Genomic DNA, 24912 nt, shown 5'->3' with positions numbered 1-24912 from the left:
GGACTGCAGAAAGGTCAAAACCACGTTCAAATCCCAAGGTGCCGTGGGCAGCACAAAAGGAGGCTAGATGCGAAGGACACCCTGTAGGAACGTCTGGACTTCAGGCAAAGCAGGCAATTTCATCTGAAAGAAAATGGACAAGGCCGAGATCTGAACTTTTATGGAGCTCAACCTTAGGCCCATATCCACACCAAAAACTGGACGAGAGCGCGCAGGCAGACTCCACAGAAGTTTCACAATTTTAATATACAGTGATCACATAATACGGTATACATATACCTATTTAATACTAATAAAACCAATAAAATTCCGCACTACAACTCCATATGTTCCACACAGTTTAGTGCACTGATAGACTGGTATAAAGATGATATATAAATTGATAGTCCTAAGAGTTGACAGCTGATGCTGAAAGTCTGGATCTTATCCATGTAACAGTCTCATATTTGTAATGAATTTGTTCAGATAAAAGTCAGATGAATACAAAGTAAGTGCACTGTTGGTATTAAATCAGACCTCTATTGATTACCTCAAATGGACACCGCACCAGTTCCGTTCTATTTAATATAGCCTCATATCAGGGTCCAACTGAACCTGAATGGCTTGACCTTGAAGCAGAGGAGACGCCTGTATCAGAGCATTGTATATCGCCCTGGGTTCCAGTATGTTTATTGGAAGAATGGCTTCGTGGCTTGACCACCGGCCCTGAAACTGTGCCCCTTGGGTGACAGCTCCCTAACCTCGAAGGCTTGCGTCCATGGTCAAGAGAATCCAATCCTGGATCCCCGAGCTCCGATCCTTCAGGAGGTTGGATGGTTGCAACCACCACAGGGGAGAAATCTTGGCCTGCAGTGAGACATATGACCCGATGCATCTGCAGATGCGAACCCGACCATTTCTTCAGGAGATCCAGTTGGAATGTCTTTGCATGGAATCTGCCAAATTGAATGGCCTCCATCTTTCCCAACAGGCGGGTGCAAAGATGTACCGAGACCCGGTTTGTCTGCAGAACCACTCAAACTAACTCCTGATGCGTCCTTGCCTTGTCAGCAGGAAGGACGACCTTCTGAGCCACCAAGTCCAAGGTCATCCCGAGAAACTGAAGACGCTGTGTCGGCTCGAGGAGGGATGTCGTACGGCAGATGCCGACTAGCAGTTGTTCCTTTGATCTCGCTTTTATCAACAGACCGAGCAGGTAGGGGACAATGTTCACGCCCTGAATCCTGAGTTGGAACATCATTTCCGCTATCACTTTTGTGAAGACCCTTGGAGCCGTGGATAGGCCGAAGGGTAGCGCCTGGTACTGGTAGTGTTTGTCCAGCAAACCTGAGGTAGTCTTGATGAGGCAGCCATATCGGAATATGGAGGTACGCGTCCTTTATGTCCAGAGAGACTAAGAACTCCCCCTCCTCAAGACCTGAGATCACTGCCCTCAGACTCCATTTTGAACCGAAAAACCCACAGATATGGTTTTAACGATTTGAGGTTCAAAATGGGCCTCACTGAACCGTCCAGTTTTGGTACCACAGAAAGGCTGGAATAATATCCCTCGCCCCGCTGTTGAAGTGGCACTGGAACAATGACTTGGGTCCGAACCAATTTTTGAATGGCCTCCTGTAGCATAAGGTGCATGTCATCTGTAGGTAGCAAGCCAGATTTGAAAAACCTGTGAGGCGGAGAACTTTCGAACTCCAGTTTGTAGACCTGGTAAATCAGATCTTTTACCCAAGCATCCTACCAGGAGCTTCTCCAAATGAGGCTGAAGAACCTTAGACGAGCTCCCACCCTGAGATCCCCCCATGAGCGGAGGGACATAGTCATGCTGAGGGTTCGGAGGAGACAGAGCGGACGCTCTGGACCCGAGATCCTGTGGTGGCAGGCATACATGACTTGCCTCTGGAGCCTCTTGCCATATTTGAGGCACCTCTGGCTCTTCCTTTAAACCTCGCAGTCCGAAAGGACTGCAGTGAAGGTACCGGGTAAGAGCATCTAGCCAGTGGAGCTGCAGACGGGAGGTACGTGGATTTTCCAGCAGTAACCTTCGAAATCCAAGTGTCTAACTCACCTCCATACAGCCACTCTTGTGCAGGGTAAGGCCTCCACACTCCTTTTCGGCACTACGTCCGCCACCCACTAACGTAGCCACAACGCCCTGCGTGCAGAAACCGCCATGGTAGAAGTACAAGCATTTATAATGCCAATGCCTTTTATTGTTTCACAGAGGAAACGGGCAGATTCCTGAATATGCTGAATCAGTGTCACTATTTCAGCCAAGAACTTATCCCCAGTTAGGCCCTCCTTAAGGGTACCTGCCCAGGTATGAATGGCGTGGAGTCACCCAACAGCCCGCAATAACAGGCCTTTGGGAGGCTAAAGCCGCAATATAAATAGATTTAAAAGTTTTTTCTATTTTGTGTCCACAGGTTCCTTTAAGGCAGTAGCCCCCGGTACAGGAAGCAGTCTTTTTTGACAGGCGGGACACCGAAGCATCTACAGCAGGGGGAGTCTCCCAGATCTCCTCATGAGCAAAAGGAAAAGTGGCAACCAACTTCTTTGTCACCTGGACATTTCTTGTCAGGTGTAGCCCATGGCTCCCTGAAAAGATTATCCAGTTCCTTTGAATCAGGAAACGTGACCAGTACTTTTTTCTGTGCAGAGAAAAGGATTGCTGTACATCCGCTTCATTCACAGGAATATGCAAAACATCCCTTATAGCAAGGATAAGTGACCCTACGCCCTGCACTGCAGAGGACTCATCCACCTCAGTAGTAGATTCCAGCTCCTCCCCCTCTTCCACTTCTGGTACCTCCTCCTCTGATTCCGAGATGATATCCGGTAACCCCCCGTTTTTTGGGATAATGTATGTGATAGAGGGGTCACATGTCTGCCATCTGTCCTATCTTTAGTCGGAGCAGCCATAGACTGTTGTAACTGCTGCCTTTCCTGTCTAGCAGTAGTACACTCATTGGACATGTCAGCCATCAGTTTTAATAGAACTCAGCCAAGCTGGTTCTTGTAAATCACCCCCAGAAGCCCTACTATCCTGTGAAGGCTGACTGCATTGCCCACACATGAGAATCTGCAGGGGAGGGAGAAAACCTGGAGTAACAGACATTACACTCGGCTTTCTTCACCATGCTGACAGGGAACATATACACACAGAAACAGGTAAAAGCAAGCCTGCCCAGCCCAGTATGTGTGGAGAGACTCCAAGAGGAGGGACCGTACCAGCCTGTAAGTAACAATTTAGAAAATAGAAGTCAGGCAATATGGTTGTATAATGTGTGAGGAGCCCAGTAAAAGGTCTCCACAGCGGGCTCTCCCCCTTAACTACACCCCTGTACCAGTGTCTGGCCATGGAGTATCCTCTGGAGGAGTTGGCTGTCCTGCTGCAGCGCTGAGAGTGCAGGGAATGGCGCCAGGAAGCCGCTGGTCCTGCTCTGAGGTAGCTTCCGCCCCCTGTATAGGCACTGGAGCTACATGCTTATTTATACTGGCAATGTCCTCTATACTGTGTAAAAAGAGTTTGCAATACTTAATTACACTGCCGCTGCCAGTCTGTGTGTGTATTGGGTGGGGGGCTATGGGATTACCCCAGAGGGAGTCCGTATGCCCACCCTGCGTCAGGAATCGGGGGGGACCCTGCTAGTGGGACCCCTGGCAACACTCACCACACACTGATCTTCAGGCTCTGTGCTGGAGTTGTGCAGCATGCTGCGGGTGTGTGCACGATAGCGCAATGCCTGCGGTACACTGACCCTCAGGACCGTTGCCCTGTCAGCAGGATCTAACTCAGCACCTCCAGGAGGCCAGTGTCTCTTCCCCTGTGGGGGAGGGCATAGAGGGGAGAAGCCAGCATACCCTATTTGAAGAATTTAAGTGCACCGGCTCCTTTGGACCCCATCTATACCCCAACGTACTGTCCCCAATATCCCTTATGGATGGTAGAGAAAAGTAGGTATTGTGAAGCTACACACCTCTGTGTAGTTCGACATTTAACACTCCTTTTACCATAAGTAGAGTGGACCATATATCCCATTGCAGAATACTTACTAGCAACAACATATCTTTATAGGATTTTATAGGATTTCCCTTTCAGTGACTGCATGATAAATTTGCTTATTATTAGACACACAGGTTCATGCTCCCCACTCCCACACTTACCAGTGATTCAGTAATTTCGTTCAGTGTTCCTCCCAGTCCCTTAGACATGGAAATGTGCTTTAGGAGTTCATTGCACATAGTTAGGCACTTCAGAAGAGTTTCAGGGTCATTCTACAATAAAAGACAAATAACATTTAGAAACAAAAGAAAGAAAGCAATGAAAGTACACTGGAGAGGGATTTAACGATATGAGAACCAATATTTACAATGCATCAATTGTTCAATACGTTGCTGGGGCTCTCTAGATTTAGTGTCTGACATATACAAGAGGGGTACAGAGAGAACTTTGCCTGGGGCACACTATAAAAGAATGTGTAGAATAAAATATAAAATTACATATAGTAAAATCTAGAACAACAAACACAATTAAACAGATATGAAAATATATACTCAAACAATAGATATTCAGGTTTCAGCTAGGAGGCGAAGTATAAATCAACTTGACAAAGATTATATGTCTGTGCAAAGTGAGAAACAGGAGTGACGCATGGCACAACTTACACCTTAATCATCTTATCATCGGAACAGTATTCGGATGTGATTTCACAATTATATGCGTAATGATATTGTTATAGGTCTGTTTGTATAAATATTGTGCATATCATGGCACTTACAGTATATATTTAAAATATCCCAACTAGTCACCATATACATATATGTTAAACATCTCACATTTACTTGTAACCAAAACGACAGCAAATAATTAGCTTCCACTAACGTATATGAATCTGATAAACCACAATGTGCTGGGGAGAAGAAAGAATAGAAAAGACCAGTACTGTAGATAATCCTCTGCTTCTGCTGTCTGTCCATGTGCACAGCAGTGAAAAGCAAATGGGGAGCAGGGTGGTGAGAAAGTGACATTTCTGCTGTCCATAGTTGTGCCTATGTTCTAATGAGGCTTCAGCAGGAGGAGATACTGTAGAATAGTTAACTGGTAGTGATTAAGTCAACAGTCCAAAACTCAAATGTTCGAGTGGTGCCGGCTAGTGGGTCTCATTTATGAATAGCGAGAACCCGGAAAGGACACTAGTTTTAGGAGTGACTTGGTCGCATAACAGCAACTTGTATACAGTAAGTTTTCAGCAACACAAAAAAAAACAAATTCAAACCTTTTCCACTCTGATTTCTTTAAGTTCTGGCTCTTCTGCTTCTTTAATCAACTGCGTTTTTAAGTTTTCTAGCTCTGTCACTCTTTCCTTCAATTCAGAGGCGCGACTGAAGTCCTGAGCATTTATGGAATCTTCCAACTCCTGTTTGGCTTCAATGAGCTGCACTTTTACATCGGCAATCTAAAACAAGGATCCAAGACATTTTTACCATCAATCACTGCTGAATAGGGTCCGTCACCAGGGGGAGCCATTTTCTTCTCTTAGCCAAGGAAAATGATCACCTCTCTCTCCTCAGTTACCCAGGATATGATCCCAGAGTGTGTGCACACAGCAAGTTAAAGTAATGAGCAGAAATAGAGAGGACACACCAACCAGAAAAAATAAGTTGTGATAATCTTATGACAGTCATTCAAAATAAACAACAAAACACCTCTCCTACCTACAGCAGTGCTCCAGACATTCTACACCAAGAAGAAATGCAGAGATATGGTGTCAGAGTGGTGGTAACAGTGCTGCCCAGTTTCTTATCATACAAGGTATGCTCTTCGTGGACATGTCCAAGTCACATTCTCAAGCACACAGCTTCCTGCCATGTTACCTGCATGGTAACGGGTCAGAAGTAAAATTGTACTGCCAAGCCCTAAGTCATATCACAAGTGCAAAGACACGGTCACCTATGCAGCAAATTATGGCAGCTTTCGTGTCTTTATTGCTTTATTATTCCCTCACCAAACCTTATCATGTCACCAAAATGATAAGTCACTGCGGTCCTGCCCCCTCATGTTTTCAAAATGACCACCACGGCACCTGACAGGGGATGGTCTGGTCCGCAACGGGAAAATAGTAAACACCTGGTGCAGTGAACCAGAGAAGTGTAGAGAAAAAAAAAAAAGTGACTAAAAATGTTTTCATTTGTGCATTGTGTGTAAAGGGGTGCAATAATAGACTGCAGCCAGATTCTGGGTAACTTCAGCCAAATACTGAGGACTGGGACATTTAGCTCCATGTACCCCTTAGCGAGGTAGGAGCTCAGTCTCGGCGCTTGGTGCCAAAACTAGTGCATTTACAATGCAGGATGAATATATGAAAATGTGTTGTAGAGAATTGAGTTTTTTTGAGCATCGCAGCCAGGAAAGTTCTAACGCGGGTTGCAGTATGGGGGCGAAACAAGCCCGGCGCTCAGCACCTGGCGCAATGCAATGTGTATACAAATAATGTATTTTATTTAAAGTTTGTACAAATGCGGATGGGTGGGTATGTGTACTATATACAACACATGTTCTACCTCAGTCCCTGGTAGTCCTGCGGAAAAGCTGATTTTAGGATGGAGATGATAAGATAACACTACTCAGACTACCAGAGTGGCCAAGAACTGAGCTTTCTCCCCAGGCAGCCTCATGCGTAAAGAGGAGACACTTCCCGCTGTGCACTTGCAGCAATGTTAGACTTCTCCAGCTGGATTCACATGCACAGCACATAGATCAGTTAAAGAGACGGAGGATGGATTACCCTTGCTGTAGTGCTGCTAAAACTTAAGAGGAGCTATGTGAGCCCTATTTTGTGAGTGTATCCTCTTGGCCAGCTTCAGGATGGTGTAATCTGACTGTTTGCGAACATCTGAATGCTGCGATATTCCTAGTACATTCCACTAGCAATTAGCTGCCTTTTTAAAGATGTTTAATTGGAGCAGATATACATCCTCTTGCTTCAAGATGCTTGCATCTACTTGTATGCTGTGACTGCTAGTTAAGAAGCTTATCCGTTTTCTAGCTGTCTAACGATTGAGCAGAGTGTCTCCAGGCTCAAGCACATTGCCAAGTGTAGCACTGGTCCATAGTGAGTGGCAAATAAGGAATTGGTCAATACCAAACAGGAGGTGTTGCCACATAAAGGCAGAGTTAAGCGGTTCCAGGTGCCTCCTGCGGCACAGTGGGAAGAGTCAGTCACAGGTGGTAACTTGCTTCTGACAGAAAGGGAAGCCCACTCAGGATTGGGTAACCTCCCCACATTCACTACCGTGGAGTAAGGCAGTTGACATACGGTTAAACCTTCATTTTATGACAGTAACCAATTCTGTAATTGATCTGTGTACTACTGCAAGCTTACATTAATAATCATATAACTATCTAAATATATATTAATATAATCTATATTTCATATTATATCAGAAGGCACTAATGGAACGTTAAAAACTAATCTAAACACTGGCAGTCATATGTGAGGACATTTTAATATACATTTTTGAAGGAGTTGGCAAACACCTTGGGGGCAAATCAGTTAGGAGCGTTTTGCAGCGAATTGTGTCTTGTGAATTTAAACTGCAGGTAAAAATCATATCACTCACTTTTTTTGCAATTTAATAGCAAACTTGAGGACAATTATCGCAGCAAAATCATGGAGGGCTTTTGTGCACACCGCCCTGAACAGGTGGTGAAAGTCCTTATCTGAAGGTTAAAATGTCTTAAGAGTGCAGAACCTCTAGTACACAGCCCCTAATGAAGAATAATAATACACTTTATAGGGGGTTTAAATAGTAAAATCTGGCTAATAAAAGTCAAGGAAAAAGCCTCAGTGATATGGGACATGTATATAGAGGTGTCGTATTGATTGTAAAGGCTTATTTTTTATTTTATTTATTTTTTAAACTTCCACATGGGAGTTGAAAGGGTTATTTTCAAGATTTGACAAACATGTATACAAACACAAAATAATATTCACAATAAAGTCACAGGACATTTTAATGTACCCAAAAATAGAATTTTAATTACCTACCGGTATATCCTTTTCTCGTAGTCCATAAGGGATATTGGGGAATTAGTACGATGGGGTATAAACGGGGTCTAAAGGAGCTGGTGCACTTTTAATTTCTTCAACTGGGTGTGTGTCCCGTCCCCCCCCCCCCCTCCCCCCTCAGAATTGCCTGTACACTTTGATTCCTGATTCGGTTTAGCACCCTTGGGATCAATGGAATCTGAGAAAACAGGTAGACCAGCCGGTAAGGCCAAGGCGACATCTGTGCATCTACTGCCCTTGCCTGAGGGTCCCTGGTTCGTGAGCGATACCAGCGAAGCTTCTTGTTGAGTCGAGAAGCCATCATGTCTATTTGTGGGCAGCCCCACCGGTCGAGAATCTGCTGAAACACCTACTGGTGGAGCCCCCACTCTCCCAGGTGGAGATCGTGACGACTTAGGAAGTCTGCTTCCCAGTTGTACACTCCCAGAATGAAGATTGCGGACATTACTCTTGCACTATTTTCTGCCCAGAGGAGTATCTTTGACACCTTTCGCATGCGGGCCCTGCTTTTTGTCCCTCCTTGTTGATTTATGTTTTCCACCGCCGTGGCATTGTCCGACTGAACTTGATACCAGAGTAGAGGAGAGACATGAAGCAGAGCTTTCTAGTTCCAGAATGTTGATCGGAAGTAGGGCTTCGTGGGCTGACCACCTGCCTTGGAACTGAGCCCCCTGGGTGTCAGCTCCCCATCCTCTCAGATTTGCATCTGTCGTGAGGAGGATCCAATCCTGAATCCCGAAACTTCGACCTTCCAGTAGGTTTGAGGACTGCAGCCACCATAGGAGGGAAATTCTGGCCTGAGGTGACAGCCGTACTATCCCGGTGCATCTGAAGATGTGATCCGGACCACTGGCTCAGGAGAACCAATTGGAATGTTCTGACATGGAATTTTCCATACTGGATCGCCTCTTATGAGGCTACAATTTTCCCCAACAATCTTATGCTAAGATGGATGGATATTCGAGTAGGCCGTAGAACCATTCGGACCATCTCCTGTAGTGTTCTCGCTTTGTCCTCTGAGAGGAACACTTTCTGGGCACAATATCCAGCAACATTCCCAGGAACAGGAGCCGCTGAGTTGGCTTCTGTAAATTGAGGATCCACCCTTGGTGTGACAGAAGTTGGATAGTGTGGTCTATATGGAGCACTAAAAGCTCCCTGGATCTTGCCTTTATCAAAAGATCGTCCAGATAAGGGACAATATTGACCCCCTGGACCCGGAGTTGGAACATCATCTCCTAAAAGGAAGTTAAGACCCTTAATGCGCTTAAAGTCAGTGGCAGCCCTCAGATAAACCTTCACGTGGTTTTAACGCGCCACTTGGGTTTCACCATTTTGTTATATATGGAACATCATCTCCGCCATCACCTTCGTGAACACCCTCGGAGCTGTGGAAAGGCCGAAGGGTAGCACCTGGAACTGGTAGTGATCGTTCAGCAGGGAAAACCGCAGGTAAGCCTGGTCAGGTGGCCAAATCAGGATATGGAGATAGGTGTCCTTTATATCTAGTGAGACCATGAACTCCCGTTCCTCCAGGCCCGCAATCACTGGTCTCAAGGATTCTATCTTGAACCTGAAAACCTTTAGGTAAGGGTTCAAGAATTTTAGATTCTTAAATACAGACCTAGACCCGGAGGGCCGCTATATTCTTATGGACGTCCAGATATATGATGCTAGGTTCACTCTGCTCAATTTGTATGCTCCTAACGTTGATCAACCAGCTTTTTACCAACGTATCTCGCAACTCCTCCATAGTAGAAGCAACCACGAACTCATAATAGGCGGTGATTTCAACACAATTTTAGATCCTTTGATCGATAAATGCCCGACCCCGGCGAACCGGATGGCCCCTCAGTGGCGCCAGATTTCTAGATTACTCGTGGATCATTCTTTAATTGATCCATGGAGAATGTTTAACCCCACGGATAGGTCTTACACGTTCCACTCGGCGGTCCATGGGTCCTTCTCTCGCATAGACTATACACTGCTGTCCACGCCCTTACTCTCTGACACCATAGATACCCAGATAGGGGATATTGCAGTTTCCGACCACGCACCGGTGTCAGTTACGCTCAATACCCGACCTGTGGGCTCACGCCCATTCTTCTGGCGGTTCCCCTCTTACCTCTTCCACTCAGAACAATTCAAAAGGTTTCTCAGATTGAAGTGGGCGGAGTTTTCGGATGATAATCTGGAACATTGGGATAACCCTGTCTTATTTTGGGAAACGTCCAAGGTGGTGATGAGGGGACACATTATGTCATATGTAGCGAACAGAAATCGGGTAAACAAGGCACAACATGATGACCTACTACACACTATGCGGACACACCTGGCAGCATATATCTCAGACCCTACTTCCCTCACTCACAACACCTATATTGAATCACGCAGACTGTATGATAGTTTCTTAATAACACAAGCTCAGCAAAAGCTGGACTACACTAAACAAAAATACTTCCGCTGGGGAAACAAAACGGGAACTTTACTGGCAAACATGACCAAAAGCTTCAAGAGGCGTGGACACATATCTACTATACTTGACAGTCGCTCTGATACACTGCACACTAAAACTGCGGACATTATACGGACATTCCAGAACTATTTCCGTCAGCTTTACGCTCCAACACCACATGACCCGGTCTTGTCAGATAAACTATTAGATGAGGCGAATCTCCCTTGCATAACACCCTTACAGAGGGAAGACCTCGAGAGAGCAATCACAGAGGAGGAGATTGCTAAGGCGATCTCTTCTATGCATCTTAACAAATCGCCGGGACCGGATGGTTACTCCATAGAATACTACAAACTCTTACATCATGATGCCATCCCAGCAATACATGCCTTATATAGACATATCCAATCAGAATTTCCTACGTACCCCACTTTCAACCAGGCTTTTACAACTCTTCTACTAAAACCCAATAAAAACCTCTCCCTACCATCCTCTTACCGGCCCATCACGCTTTTGAACGTTGACTTCAAAATCTTAGCTAAGATAATGGCAGACCGGCTCCAATCCTTTTTAGCGTCCATGCTCACAGACCACCAACTGGGCTTTACCAAGGGCAGACACTTAGTAAAGGGAATCCGCACTGCCATAGCTGCAGTAATGGCGGCAAACCTCCAGACGGATACCCCAAATATGCTTTTAAGCCTAGATGCAACTAAAGCATTTGACATGGTTTCTTGGCCCTATCTACACGACATACTAGAGAGGAGGGGTTTTGGACTAACATTCCAATCTCTAATAAAAATTTTCTATACCCAACCAAACACCTCACTACTGATTAATGGGACAAAGGGGGATAAAATTGAGCTTACCAGAGGGACGAGGCAGGGTTGCCCCCTCTCGCCCCTACTCTTCAATCTAGCACTAGACCCCATGTTGCGGGTACTGCAGAATTGGTCCCAATTTAGGGGCATTAATGTTGGAATGGAGGAGGTTAAAATGTCGGCATTCGCCGACGATGTCCTCTTGATCCTATCGGAACCAAGGAGGGCCCTGGGACCGCTGATGGAGCGTATTAGGGAATTTGGAAGGGTATCGGGATTCGAGGTCAACTTTGAAAAATCCACGGCCCTATATTTAAAGCCGGGCTATGCACGCCCGGCCTGGTTCAGAGAAGCCACAGTTGGATGGACAACTAAAGCGATCACTTATCTAGGGGTACAAATCCCAAAAAATTTGACAAACCTATATAGCCTTAATCTAAGACAAATCATACGCAGTATGAGGGAAGATACTGAACGTTGGAGACATCTTAAAATATCGTTTTTGGGCAGAGGGAACCTGGTGAAAATGATCCTATTTCCTAGGCTTTTATATCCATTGCAATCCCTTCCTATTTTACTTTCTAGAAATGCCACGACAGAAATCAACAAAATAATACGTACATTCATTTGGAATGGTAAGCGAGCACGAATTAGCTTGGTAAAATTACAACAGCGTAGACACAATGGAGGTGTAAATCTCCCCAATGTATTGGAATATAGTCACGCCTCCCACTTACGCTATTTGAGAGATTGGCTACATGGAGGGAATATGTACTCCAACACGGTCTTAGAATCCGCCTTTCTGGGTGGTGGTAGTATGATCTCCTTCTTGCATTTACATGAGGAAGAAATACCTGCCTCGGTTCGAGCGAACCCACTACTAATGTCCACTCGGAAAGTCTGGCATGTCCTGCGACGTAAATGCTCCCTGAATCAACATGCGTCACTTTTCCTCCCCCTAGTCCGCAATAATCGTTTTCAGGACGGAAACGCGAACCATCCTTTCACTCTTTGGGAACGGCATGGTATTACTTCTATACGACAAATTATAAGTGGTGAATCGCAAAAACCACTCACGCTGGTACAGGCAGTGGCACTCTTCCCAATACTGAATACGTTCCCCTTAGCATACTTACAAGCTCAACATTATGTAGCTACTGTCTCTAGATTATTATCCCCACAGGACTATGACAACCCGTTGGATAGGTTGTTGCTGGCTGGGAACCCCTCTTCCAAGGCGATCTCTACTCTTTACTCATTCTTACATACGCCCTTACAATATACTGATACAACGACGGGAATGGTGCAATGGACAAATCATTTCCCGTCCCTTTCTGTAACGAACTTGCTGAAGCATCTTGATTTATCCATTAGGCTGATACCTGCTGCATCCTACACCGAACTCTTTCTAAATATATGGCATAGAACATACCTGTCACCACACCGTAGACATCTAATGGGTTCATTAGAAGACGCGTCCTGCCCCAGATGCGGAAATCAACGAGCTGAGTTGTTTCACTGCCTATGGGAGTGCCCTATAATCCGGAGATTCTGGGTCCAAATATGGAGATATGTTACCCAACACCGAGTTAACTATGTACCGCTTACCCCTGAATGGGCAATATTTGGCATGATGCCGGAAGGCACTAGGGTGGCACAGGGTGTTAAAAAATTATTGATGATAATCTCAGCAGCTGCCAAAAAATGCATTTTACAGATGTGGATACAGCCCTCTGCCCCGCCATTATCACTTTTTCTAGGGAAGATCTTTCACATTTTCAGAATGGAATGGCTGGAGGCTTCCCTACAAAAGGAAAAGTTCACTATAAAATTTTTCGAAACATGGGAAAGCTACATAGAAACTCTATCCCACCCGTTAAAGGAACAAGTGTGGAAATGTTTCCACAATACTTTATGGTACGAAACTAGAGTTTATGAACAGGACCCCCCAATTTCATTTGTGGCTGGTTAGCTTAAGGGGGAATATAGCACCCTGTCATAGGGGGGAGTGGGTGTGGGTGTGGGCATGGGTCCGGACTCATTATATTCTGTTCATTTTCAATATTTGAAGGAAACTTTACTGTGATTTATATGTATGCTGGTCCTAACAACAGAATACAATGCTAATTTGTCTCGATTATATGACAGACCAGTGTTCATGTGATGGATCTTATCAATCATATATATCAATGTACTTTGATGTGACTCTTTGATATGCTTCAATTGAAATAAAAAAAAAAGTTATTTAAAAAAAAAAAAGAATTTTAGATTCAAAATGGGCTTTACCGAACCGGTTTCGGTACCACAAACAGGTTGGAGTAGTAACCCTTTCCCTGTTGTTGCAGTGGCACTGGAACAATGACTTGGGACTGAACCAACTTTAAGGTGGCCTGTTGCAGCGTAACACACGTATCCTCCAAAGCTGGAAAGCTTGATTTGAAAAATCGTTGGGGAGGAGACCCGTCGAACTCCAGCTTGTAGCCCTGAGAAATCAGTTATTTTACCCAGGTATCCTGGCAGGAGCTTTCCCAGATGCAGCTGAAGTGACACAGTCGAGCTCCCACCTCGGGGCGGGTGGGCACAGTCATGGCGAGGCCTTAGTGGAAGCTGAGCTGGTCCTCTGTTCCTGAGAACCTGCGGTTGCTGGTTTCCTTGTCTTACCTCTGGTGCCTCTAGCTGCATTGGAGGTACCTCTGGCCCTAGATCTAAATCTGTTAGACCGAAAGGACTGGGCAGACAGCCATGGGTAGGAACGTCTAGCCAGCGGGGCCCCAGATGGGAGAAAAGTGGATTTCCCTGCAGTAACTTTAGAAATCCACGAATCCAATTCAACCCCGAAGAGCCAATCCTCTGAAAAAGGAAGAGATTCCACACTGCACTTGGACTCTGCGTCCGCTATCCACTGACGCAACCACAAAGCTCTGCACGCCGACACTGCCATAGCAGTGGTCCTAGCATTAATATTGCCTATCTCCTTGAGTGAATCACACAGGACGCACGCAGTGTCTTGAATGTAGTTTAGGAGAATCACCGTAGTGACCAGGGACATATCCCCCCGAGAGGCCCTCTTGAATTTGAGTAGCCCACGTATGAATGGCATGCGTCATCCAGCAACCCGCTTTAACCAGTCTTTGTGATATACCAGCCGCTGTGTAAACAGACAGTGTAGTCTCTATTTTCCTATCCCCAGGGTCCTTTATGGTAAAGGAGCCCGGAGCTGGTAGTACCACCTTTTTAGATAGGCGAGAGACTGATACGTCTACGGTCGGGGGTTCTTCCCAGATTATCCTGCCTTCAGGAGCAAATTGGAAAGTGTGCAAAAATCGTTTTGTCACTTGGTATTTCTTTTTCCAAGCTAACTTAAACAGGTCATACAGTTCTGCAGAAACAGGGAAAGAGACACTGAGTTTGTTCTGTGTTAAGAAAAACCTACTGCTGTGCTGCAGCGTCCTCTAGATTGAGTTTTAATACGCCCCGTATAGCAAGAAAGAGGGGCTCAATAGCCTGAGCAGAAGGGGAATCCCCAATAACAGGATCCAAGTCCTCCCCCTCCTCCTGTATCTCATCAGATTCTGAGAGTAGAGCAGGTAACCCACGTTTAGTGGCCCTGATCTAGAGAGGGGGGGGGGGGGGGGGGGCTGTTGAATATCTGCCCTTACAGTAAGGTCTGCAACAGCCTGCTGAAGTTGTTGAGGTTTTTTTTAGTATTAGCAGTGAGCTGAGATAACATATCTGACATCATGGATTTTATGGCACCTAGCCAGGAAGGCTCCTGACCCTACCCCCAAGCCCCCTCACTGAGTTGTGAGGACTGGCTGCATTGTTCACATGATATGGAAGCAGTTGTAGAGGGAGAGAATCTAGTGTGACATACACTGCATAATTGGTGTTTTACCATGTTTACAGTAGACAACACTTATATACACATACACACAGACAAGAAATATAATAGCAAGCCTGCCCTTACTGTATGTGAGAGGGAGACACAGAGGTAGGAATAGCACACCCAAGCTAAGCAGCCCAAGTGAGACTGCAAGCTGTTTTATCACGGTGTAACGCCTGAGTTTTTGTCCTTTTCACGACATAGATTGTGTACAATAGTGGCTCTCCCCTTTTGCCATGTACCAGTGTTGCTGCTTATCCCGAGTGTCTGGAGGAGCTGTGTGTGCCTGCTGCTGCAGCTGTAAGCAGAGGAAGGCGCCAAAACACCGCTGGTCCCGCTCTGAAGGAAGCTCCGCCCCCTGTAATCTCCCCTGAGCTATGTAGATTTTTATACTGGAGGTCTCCCACAGAGTGTAAAACGAAGTAAAGATACCTGTTTTCACTACCGCTGGCCAGTGTATGCAAGGGAGGGTTCCGTATGTTGCCCCTGCGTTTGCGCCGCACCAAGAACCGGGGGACCCCCCCTAGCGGGGCCCCCGGTTTGTACTCACCACTCTTCTCACCTTCAGGCATCTGTTAGGGGTGTGCGGCTTGCTACGATTGCGACAGCTAAGACGCAGTGCCCCGCTATACAACCTCTCAGTATGGTGGCCCAGCAGCAGGGAAGTGGCTCGGATGCCTGAAGAGACCGGTAATCCCCCCTACTTTACTTCCCCCTTAACTCCCACGGTGCAGGTATGCTGTTGCCCAAACACCATACCTAAATTAATAAAGTTTTAAAATAAACTGAAGAAAACTCTCTGGAGCTCCAAAGTGTGAATCCTCTCCTAAGGCCACTTTTTTCTAAACTGCCTGTGGGGGGAGGGGGGAGGGATAGAGGGGAGAAGCCAGCACACCCAGCTGAAGAAATTTAAAAGTGCACCGGCTCCTTTGGACCCCGTCTATACCCCATCGTACTAATTCCCCAATATCACTTATGGATGCTAGAGAAATAATATAAACTTTTGCTGAAACACCCTACAATTACAAAAATAGGATTTTGGTACTTACCGGTAAATCCTTTTCTCCTAGTCCGTAGAGGATGCTGGGGACTCCAAAAGGACCATGGGGTATAGACGGGATCCGCAGGTGCTTGGGCACACTGAATAGACTTAAACTGGGTGTGAACTGGTTCCTCCCTCTATGCCCCTCCTCCAGACCTCAGTTATAGGAACTGTGCCCAGGAGAGACGGACATTTCGAGGAAAGGATTTGTGTGTAAACTAAGGGCTACAAACATACCAGCCCACACCACAAACATACCGTACAATCGGAGTAACAGTAAACCAGATAACAGTATGAAACAACAACAGCAACAAGCTGAAAACCAGAAATACATAACCCGTGTATAAACCAAGTTAATCAACAAGAATACACTGCAAGAAACAGTCCGTACAGGGATGGGCGCCCAGCATCCTCTATGGACTAGGAGAAAAGGATTTACCGGTAAGTACCAAAATCCTATTTTCTCTTACGTCCTAGAGGATGCTGGGGACTCCAGAAGGACCATGGGGTTTATACCAAAGCTCCAGAACGGGCGGGAGAGTGCGGACGACTCTGCAGCACCGACTGAGCAAACGCAAGGTCCTCATCAGCCAGGGTATCAAACTTATAGAACTTAGCAAAAGTGTTTGAACCTGACCAGGTGGCCGCTCGGCAAAGCTGTAAAGCTGAGACGCCTCGGGCAGCCGCCCAAGACGAGCCCACTTTTCTGGTAGAATGGGCTTTCACTGACTTCGGCACCGGTAGCCCGGCCGAAGAATGAGCCTGCTGAATCGTACAACAAATCCAGCGTGCAATAGTCTGTTTTGAAGCAGGATGACCAATCTTGTTAGAAGCATACAGGACAAACAGCGCCTCAGTCATCCTGGCAACAGCCGTTCTGGCGACGTAGATCTTCAAAGCTCTCACCACATCCAGAGACTTTGGAACTGCCACAGCATCCGTAGCCACCGGCACCACAATAGGTTGGTTAATGTGAAACGAAGACACCACCTTCGGTAAAAATGGTTGACGAGTCCTCAATTCTGCCCTATCTGAATGAAAAATCAAGTACGGGCTCTTATGAGATAAGGTCGCCAACTCAGACACTCGCCTGGCAGACGCCAGCGCCAACAACATGACTACCTTCCAGGTGAGAAACTTCAACTCAACCTTACGCAAAGGTTCAAACCAGGAAGACATGAGAAACTGTAAGACCACGTCAAGATCCCATGGAGCCACAAACGGAGGATTGATATGCAATACTCCTTTCACAAACGTCTGAACCTCAGGGAGGACAGCTAATTCCTTTTGAAAGTAAAATAAGATTTCACTCACCGGTAAATCTATTTCTCGTAGTCCGTAGTGGATGCTGGGTACTCCGTAAGGACCATGGGGAATAGACGGGCTCCGCAGGAGACTGGGCACTCTTTAAAGAAAGATTAGGTACTACATCTGGTGTGCACTGGCTCCTCCCTCTATGCCCCTCCTCCAGACCTCAGTTAGGGAAACTGTGCCCGGAAGAGCTGACATTACTAGAAAAGGATTTGGAATCCAGGGTAAGACTCATACCAGCCACACCAATCACACCGTACAACTTGTGATAAGTATACCCAGTTAACAGTATGAACAACAGCTGAGCCTCATTAAACAGATGGCTCAGAACAATAACCCTATAGTTAAGCAATAACTATATACAAGTATTGCAGAAGTCCGCACTTGGGACGGGCTCCCAGCATCCACTACGGACTACGAGAAATAGATTTACCGGTGAGTAAAATCTTATTTTCTCTGACGTCCTAGTGGATGCTGGGTACTCCGTAAGGACCATGGGGATTATACCAAAGCTCCCAAACGGGCGGGAGAGTGCGGATGACTCTGCAGCACCGAATGAGCAAACTCAAGGTCCTCCTCAGCCAGGGTATCAAACTTGTTGAATTTTGCAAACGTGTTTGATCCCGACCAGGTAGCAGCTCGGCAAAGTTGTAAAGCCGAGACCCCTCGGGCAGCCGCCCAAGAAGAGCCCACCTTCCTCGTGGAATGGGCTTTGACTGATTTAGGATGCGGCAGTCCAGCCGCAGAATGTGCAAGTTGAATCGTGTTACAGATCCAGCGAGCAACAGTCTGCTTTGAAGCAGGAGCACCCAGCTTGTTGGGTGCATGCAGGATAAACAGCGAGTCAGTTTTTCTGACTCTAGCCGTCCTGGAAACATAGATTTTCAGGGCCCGGACTACATCCAGCAACTTGGAAGCCTCCAAGTCCCGAGTAGCCGCAGGCACCCCAATAGGTTGGTTCAAATGAAACGCTGATACCACCTTAGGGAGAAATTGGGGACGAGTCCTCAATTCTGCCCTGTCCATATGGAAAATCAGATAGGGGCTTTTACAGGACAAAGCCGCCAATTCTGACACACGCCTAGCCGAAGCCAAGGCCAAAAGCATGACCACTTTCCACGTGAGATATTTTAACTCCACGGTCTGAAGTGGCTCAAACCAATGTGATTTTAGGAAATCCAACACAACGTTGAGATCCCAAGGTGCCACTGGAGGCACAAAAGGGGGCTGAATATGCAGCACTCCCTTAACAAACGTCTGAACTTCAGGTAGTGAAGCCAGTTCTTTTTGAAAGAAAATAGACAGGGCCGAAATCTGGACTTTAATGGAACCCAATTTTAGGCCCATAGTCACTCCTGACTGTAGGAAGTGCAGAAATCGACCCAGCTGAAATTCTTCTGTTGGGGCCTTCATAGCCTCACACCAAGCAACATATTTTCGCCATATGCGGTGATAATGTTTTGCTGTCACATCCTTCCTAGCTTTTATCAGCGTAGGAATGACTTCAACCGGAATGCCCTTTTCCATCAGAATCCGGCGTTCAACCGCCATGCCATCAAACGCAGCCGCGGTAAGTCTTGGAACAGACAGGGCCCCTGCTGTAGCAGGTCCTGTCTGAGAGGCAGAGGCCAAGGGTCCTCTGAGAACATTTCTTGTAGTTCCGGGTACCAAGTCCTTCTTGGCCAATCCGGAACGATGAGTATAGTTCTTACTCCTCTCTTTCTTATTATCCTCAGTACCTTTGGTATGAGAGGAAGAGGAGGGAACACATAAACCGACTGGTACACCCACGGTGTCACTAGAGCGTCCACAGCTATCGCCTGAGGGTCCCTTGACCTGGCGCAATATCTTTTTAGCTTTTTGTTGAGGCGGGACGCCATCATGTCCACCTGTGGCCGTTCCCAACGATTTACAATCAGCTGGAAGACTTCTGGATGAAGTTCCCACTCTCCCGGGTGGAGGTCGTGCCTGCTGAGGAAGTCTGCTTCCAAGTTGTCCACTCCCGGAATGAACACTGCTGACAGTGCTATCACGTGATTTTCCGCCCATCGGAGAATCCTTGTGGCTTCTGCCATCACCATCCTGCTTCTTGTGCCGCCCTGTTGATTTACATGGGCGACCGCCGTGATGTTGTCTGACTGAATCAGCACCGGCTGGTTTTGAAGCAGGGGTTTTGCCTGACTTAGGGCATTGTAAATGGCCCTTAGTTCCAGAATATTTATATGTAGGGAAGCCTCCTGACTCGACCATTGTCCCTGGAAGTTTCTTCCCTGAGTGACTGCCCCCCAACCTCGGAGGCTTGCATCCGTGGTCACCAGGACCCAGTCCTGTATGCCGAATCTGCGGCCCTCGAGAAGATGAGCACTCTGCAGCCACCACAGTAGAGACACCCTGGCCCTCGGGAACAGGGCGATCAGCCGATGCATCTGAAGATGCGATCCGGACCACTTGTCTAACAGATCCCACTGAAAGATCCTTGCATGGAACCTGCCGAATGGAATTGCCTCGTAATAAGCTACCATCTTTCCCAGGACTCGCGTGCAGTGATGCACCGACACCCGTTTTGGTTTCAGGAGGTCTCTGACCAGAGATGACAACTCCTTGGCCTTCTCCTCCGGGAGAAACACCTTCTTCTGTTCTGTGTCCAGAATCATACCCAGGAACAGCAGACGCGTCGTAGGAACCAGCTGCGACTTTGGGATATTCAGAATCCAGCCGTGCTGTTGTAGCACTTCCTTAGATAGTGCTACTCCGACCAACAACTGCTCCCTGGACCTCGCCTTTATAAGGAGATCGTCCAAGTACGGGATAATTATAACTCCCTTCTTTCGAAGGAGTATCATCATTTCGGCCATTACTTTGGTAAATACCCTCGGTGCCGTGGACAGACCAAACGGCAACGTCTGGAATTGGTAATGGCAGTCCTGTACCACAAAACGGAGGTACACCTGGTGAGGTGGTTAAATGGGGACATGTAGGTAAGCATCCTTGATGTCCAGTGATACCATGTAATCCCCCTCTTCCAGGCTTGCAATAACCGCCCTGAGCGATTCCATTTTGAACTTGAACTTCCTTATATAAGTGTTCAAGGATTTTAAATTTAGAATGGGTCTCACCGAACCGTCTGGTTTCGGTACCACAAACATTGTGGAATAGTAACCCCGTCCCTGTTGAAGGAGGGGAACTTTGATTATCACCTGCTGGAGGTACAGCTTGTGAATTGCCGCCAGTACTACCTCCCTGTCCTGGGGAGTAGCTGGCAAGGCGGATTTGAGGTAACGGCGAGGGGGAGACGTCTCGAACTCCAGCTTGTATCCCTGAGATACCACTTGTAGAACCCAGAGATCCACCTGTGAGCGAACCCACTGGTCGCTGAAGTTCCGGAGACGGGCCCCCACCGCACCTGGCTCCACATGTGGAGCCCCAGCGTCATGCGGTGGACTTAGTTGAAGCAGGGGAGGATTTTTGTTCTTGGGAACTGGCTGTATGGTGCAGCTTTTTCCCTCTACCCCTGCCTCTGGGCAGAAAGGACGCGCCTCTAACCCGCTTGCTTTTCTGAGGCCGAAAGGACTGTACTTGATAATACGGTGCTTTCTTAGGTTGTGAGGGAACCTGAGGTAAAAAAGTCGACTTCCCAGCTGTTGCTGTGGATACGAGATCCGAAAGACCGTCCCCAAACAATTCCTCACCCTTATAAGGCAAAATTTCCATGTGCCTTTCAGAATCAGCATCACCTGTCCACTGCCGAGTCCATAATGCTCTCCGGGCAGAAATGGACATTGCATTAATTCTAGATGCCAGCCGGCAAATGTCCCTCTGTGCATCTCTCATATATAAGACTACGTCTTTAATATGCTCTATGGTTAGCAATATAGTGTCCCTGTCCAGGGAATCAGTTATCAGACAGGGAATCAGACCACGCTGCTGCAGCACTACACATCCATGCTGAAGCAATAGCAGGTCTCAGTATAGTACCTGAGTGTGCATACACAGACTTCAGGATAGCCTCCTGCTTTCTATCTGCAGGCTCCTTTAAGGCGGCCGTATCCTGAGAAGGCAGTGCCACCTTTTTTGATAAGCGTGTGAGCGCCTTGTCCACCTTAGGGGATGTCTCCCAGCGTAACCTATCCGTTGGCGGGAAAGGGTACGCCATTAGTAACCGTTTAGAAATTACTAGTTTCTTATCTGGGGAACCCCACGCTTCTTCACACAATTCATTTAATTCATCAGATGGGGGAAAAGTCACTGGCTGCTTTTTCTCCCCAAACATAATACCCTTTTTTGTGGTAACCGGGGTAATGTCAGAAATGTGCAACACATTTTTCATTGCCGTAATCATGCATCGGATGGCCCTAGTGGATTGTACATTTGTCTCATCCTCGTCGACACTGGAGTCAGACTCCGTGTCGACATCTGTGTCTGCTATCTGAGGTAGCGGGCGTTTTTGAGCCCCTGATGGCCTCTGAGATGCCTGGGCAGGCGCGGGCTGAGATGCCAGCTGTCCCAAAGCTGCGTCATCGAACCTTTTATGCAAGGAGTTGACACTGTCGGTTAATACCTTCCACATATCCATCCACTCAGGTGTCGGCCCCACAGGGGGCGACATCACACTTATCGGCACCTGCTCCGCCTCCACATAAGCGTCCTCATCAAACATGTCGACACAGCTGTACCGACACCGCACACAGGACAGGACTGAGGACAGGACCCCACAAAGTCCTTTGGGGAGACAGAGAGAGAGTATGCCAGCGCACACCAGAGCGCTATATAACAGAGGGATATACACTATACACAAAGTGAATTTTCCCCCTATAGCTGCTTATATCACAATTTTGCGCCTAAATTTATGTGTGTCCCCCCTCTCTTTTTTACCCTTTCTGTAGTTGTATACTGCAGGGGAGAGCCTTCCAGCGGAGCTGTGAAGAGAAAATGGCGCTGGCTGTGCTGAGGAAGATAGCCCCGCCCCTTCAGCGGCGGGCTTCTCCTGCTTTTTATAATATTAATGGCGGGGGTTAATGCACATATACAGTGTTATACACTGTATTATGTGCTGTTTTTGCCAAAAGGTATATTTATTGCAGCCCAGGGCGCCCCCCCCCCCAGCGCCCTGCACCCACCAGTGACCGGAGCGTGTGGTGTGCTGTGGGAGCAATGGCGCACAGCTGCAGTGCTGTGCGCTACCTTATTGAAGACCGGAGTCTTCAGCCGCCGATTTTCTCCGGTTTCTTCCGTCTTCTGGCTCTGCAAGGGGGACGGCGGCGCGGCTCTGGGAACGGACGATCGAGGTCGGGCCCTCTGTTCGATCCCTCTGGAGCTAATGGTGTCCAGTAGCCTAGAAGCACAAGCTAGCTGCAAGCAGGTAGGTTTGCTTCTCTCCCCTAAGTCCCACATAGCAGTGAGTCTGTTGCCAGCAGATCTCACTGAAAATAAAAAACCTAACAAATACCTTCTTTCTAGGAAGCTCAGGAAAGCCCCTAGAGTGCATCCAGCTCTGGCCGGGCACAGATTCTAACTGAGGTCTGGAGGAGGGGCATAGAGGGAGGAGCCAGTGCACACCAGATGTAGTACCTAATCTTTCTTTAAAGAGTGCCCAGTCTCCTGCGGAACCCGTCTATTCCCCATGGTCCTTACGGAGTACCCAGCATCCACTAGGACGTCAGAGAAATAGACAATGCCGAAACCTGCACTTTGATGAAGCCCAATTTCAGGCCTGCATCTACACCTGCCTGTAAAAAATGGAGAAAACGACCCAAATGAAAATCTTCCGCAGGAGCCATTTTAGTCTCACACCAGGAAACATACTTCTTCCAAATACGGTGATAATGTTTCGCCGTAACCTCCTACCTAGCCTTAATGAGAGTAGGAATGACCTCCCCGGGAATACCCTTACGAGCTAAGATCTGGCACTCAACTTCCATGCCGTCAAACGCAGCCGCGGTAAGTCTGGAAACACGCATGGACCCTGCAACAACAGGTCCTCTCTTAGAGGAAGCGGCCAAGTATCTTCCACAAGTAATTCCTGAAGATCCGGATACCAGGCCCTTATGGCCAATCTAGAACGACGAGAATCGCCTGAACCCTTGCTCGACGAATGATCCCCAGTACCTTTGGAATGAGAGGAAGTGGAGGGAACACATACACCGACTTGAACACCCACGGAGACACCAGGGCGTCCACCGCACTGGCTTGGGGGTCTCTTGACATGGAACAATACCTCGGGAGCTTCTTCTTGAAACGAGACGCCATCATGTCGATCAACGGAATTCCCCAACGCTTTGTCACTTCTGCAAAAACCTCTTGGTGAAGAGCCCACTCTCCCGGATGGAGATCGTGTCTGCTGAGGAAATCCGCTTCCCAGTTGTCCACTCCCGGTAGGAAGACTGCTGACAGGGCGCTCACGAGTTGTTCCGCCCAGTGAAGGATTCTTGTGGCCTCCGCCATTGCCGCTCTGCTCCTTGTTCCGCCTTGACGGTTTATATGTGCCACCGCTGTGATGTTGTCCGACTGTACCAGGACAGATCGACCCTGAAGAAGGCTTCTTGCTTGTAGCTGGCCGTTGTAAATGGCTTTTAACTCGAGAACATTTATGTGGAGAGACGCTTCCTGGAGCGACCATCTCCCCTGGAAGTTTCCTCCTTGGGTGACAGCACCCCAGCCCCGGAGACTTGCATCTGTTGTCAGAAGTACCCAGTCCAGGATACCGAAACGGCGTCCTTCTAGGAGGTGAGAACTTTGTAGCCACCACAGGAGAGAAATTCTGGCTCTGGGAGATAGACTTATCTTCCGGTGTATGTGCAGGTGAGACCCGGACCATTTGCTCAGCAAATCCCACTGAAACACCCGGGCATGAAACCTGCCAAACGGAATGGCTTCGTACGCTGCAACCATTTTCCACCAAAACAAAAAGTACAGTGATGGATGGACACACTCTTCGGCCGCAGAAGTTCCCTGACCATCAACTGCAGTTCTAGAGCTTTTTCTTCTGGAAGAAATACTCTCCGTAACTCCGTGTCCAGAATCATTCCCAGAAAAGACAGCAGAGTGGTCGGAATCAACTGAGATTTTGGCAAATTTAGCACCTAACCGTGCTGTCGCAGCACCAACAGCACCAAATTTACACTCCTCAGCAACCATTCCTTGGACCTCGCTTTTATCAGGAGATCGTCCAAGTATGGGATAATTGTAACCCCTTGCCTGCGAAGGAGAACCATCATTTCTGCCATGACCTTGGTGAAAATCCTCGGGGCCGTGGAAAGCCCAAACGGCAACATCTGAAATTGGTAATGAGAATCCTGTACCGCAAACCTTAGGAAAGCCTGATGCGGAGGATA

The 24912-nt window shown here is 47.4% G+C and overlaps 1 protein-coding gene across 1 annotated transcript in view; it reads right to left on the bottom strand.

Moving 5' to 3' along the window:
* NCAPG (non-SMC condensin I complex subunit G) overlaps nt 1-24912 on the bottom strand; it is a 239049-nt gene that overhangs the window by 76392 nt on the left and 137745 nt on the right. Inside the window, exons 11-12 of the mRNA XM_063921442.1 lie at nt 5277-5456; nt 4165-4275 (exon numbers count right to left, since the gene is read on the bottom strand). Coding sequence (XP_063777512.1) covers nt 4165-4275; nt 5277-5456 — 291 coding nt within the window. The remainder of the gene's footprint in view (nt 1-4164; nt 4276-5276; nt 5457-24912) is intronic.

The sequence above is a fragment of the Pseudophryne corroboree genome, chromosome 1 (assembly GCF_028390025.1).
Source record: "Pseudophryne corroboree isolate aPseCor3 chromosome 1, aPseCor3.hap2, whole genome shotgun sequence".
NCBI classification, from domain to species: domain Eukaryota; kingdom Metazoa; phylum Chordata; class Amphibia; order Anura; family Myobatrachidae; genus Pseudophryne; species Pseudophryne corroboree.
Note: the sequence above shows the minus strand (reverse complement) of the source record. Positions and strands in the feature narration are given on the sequence as shown.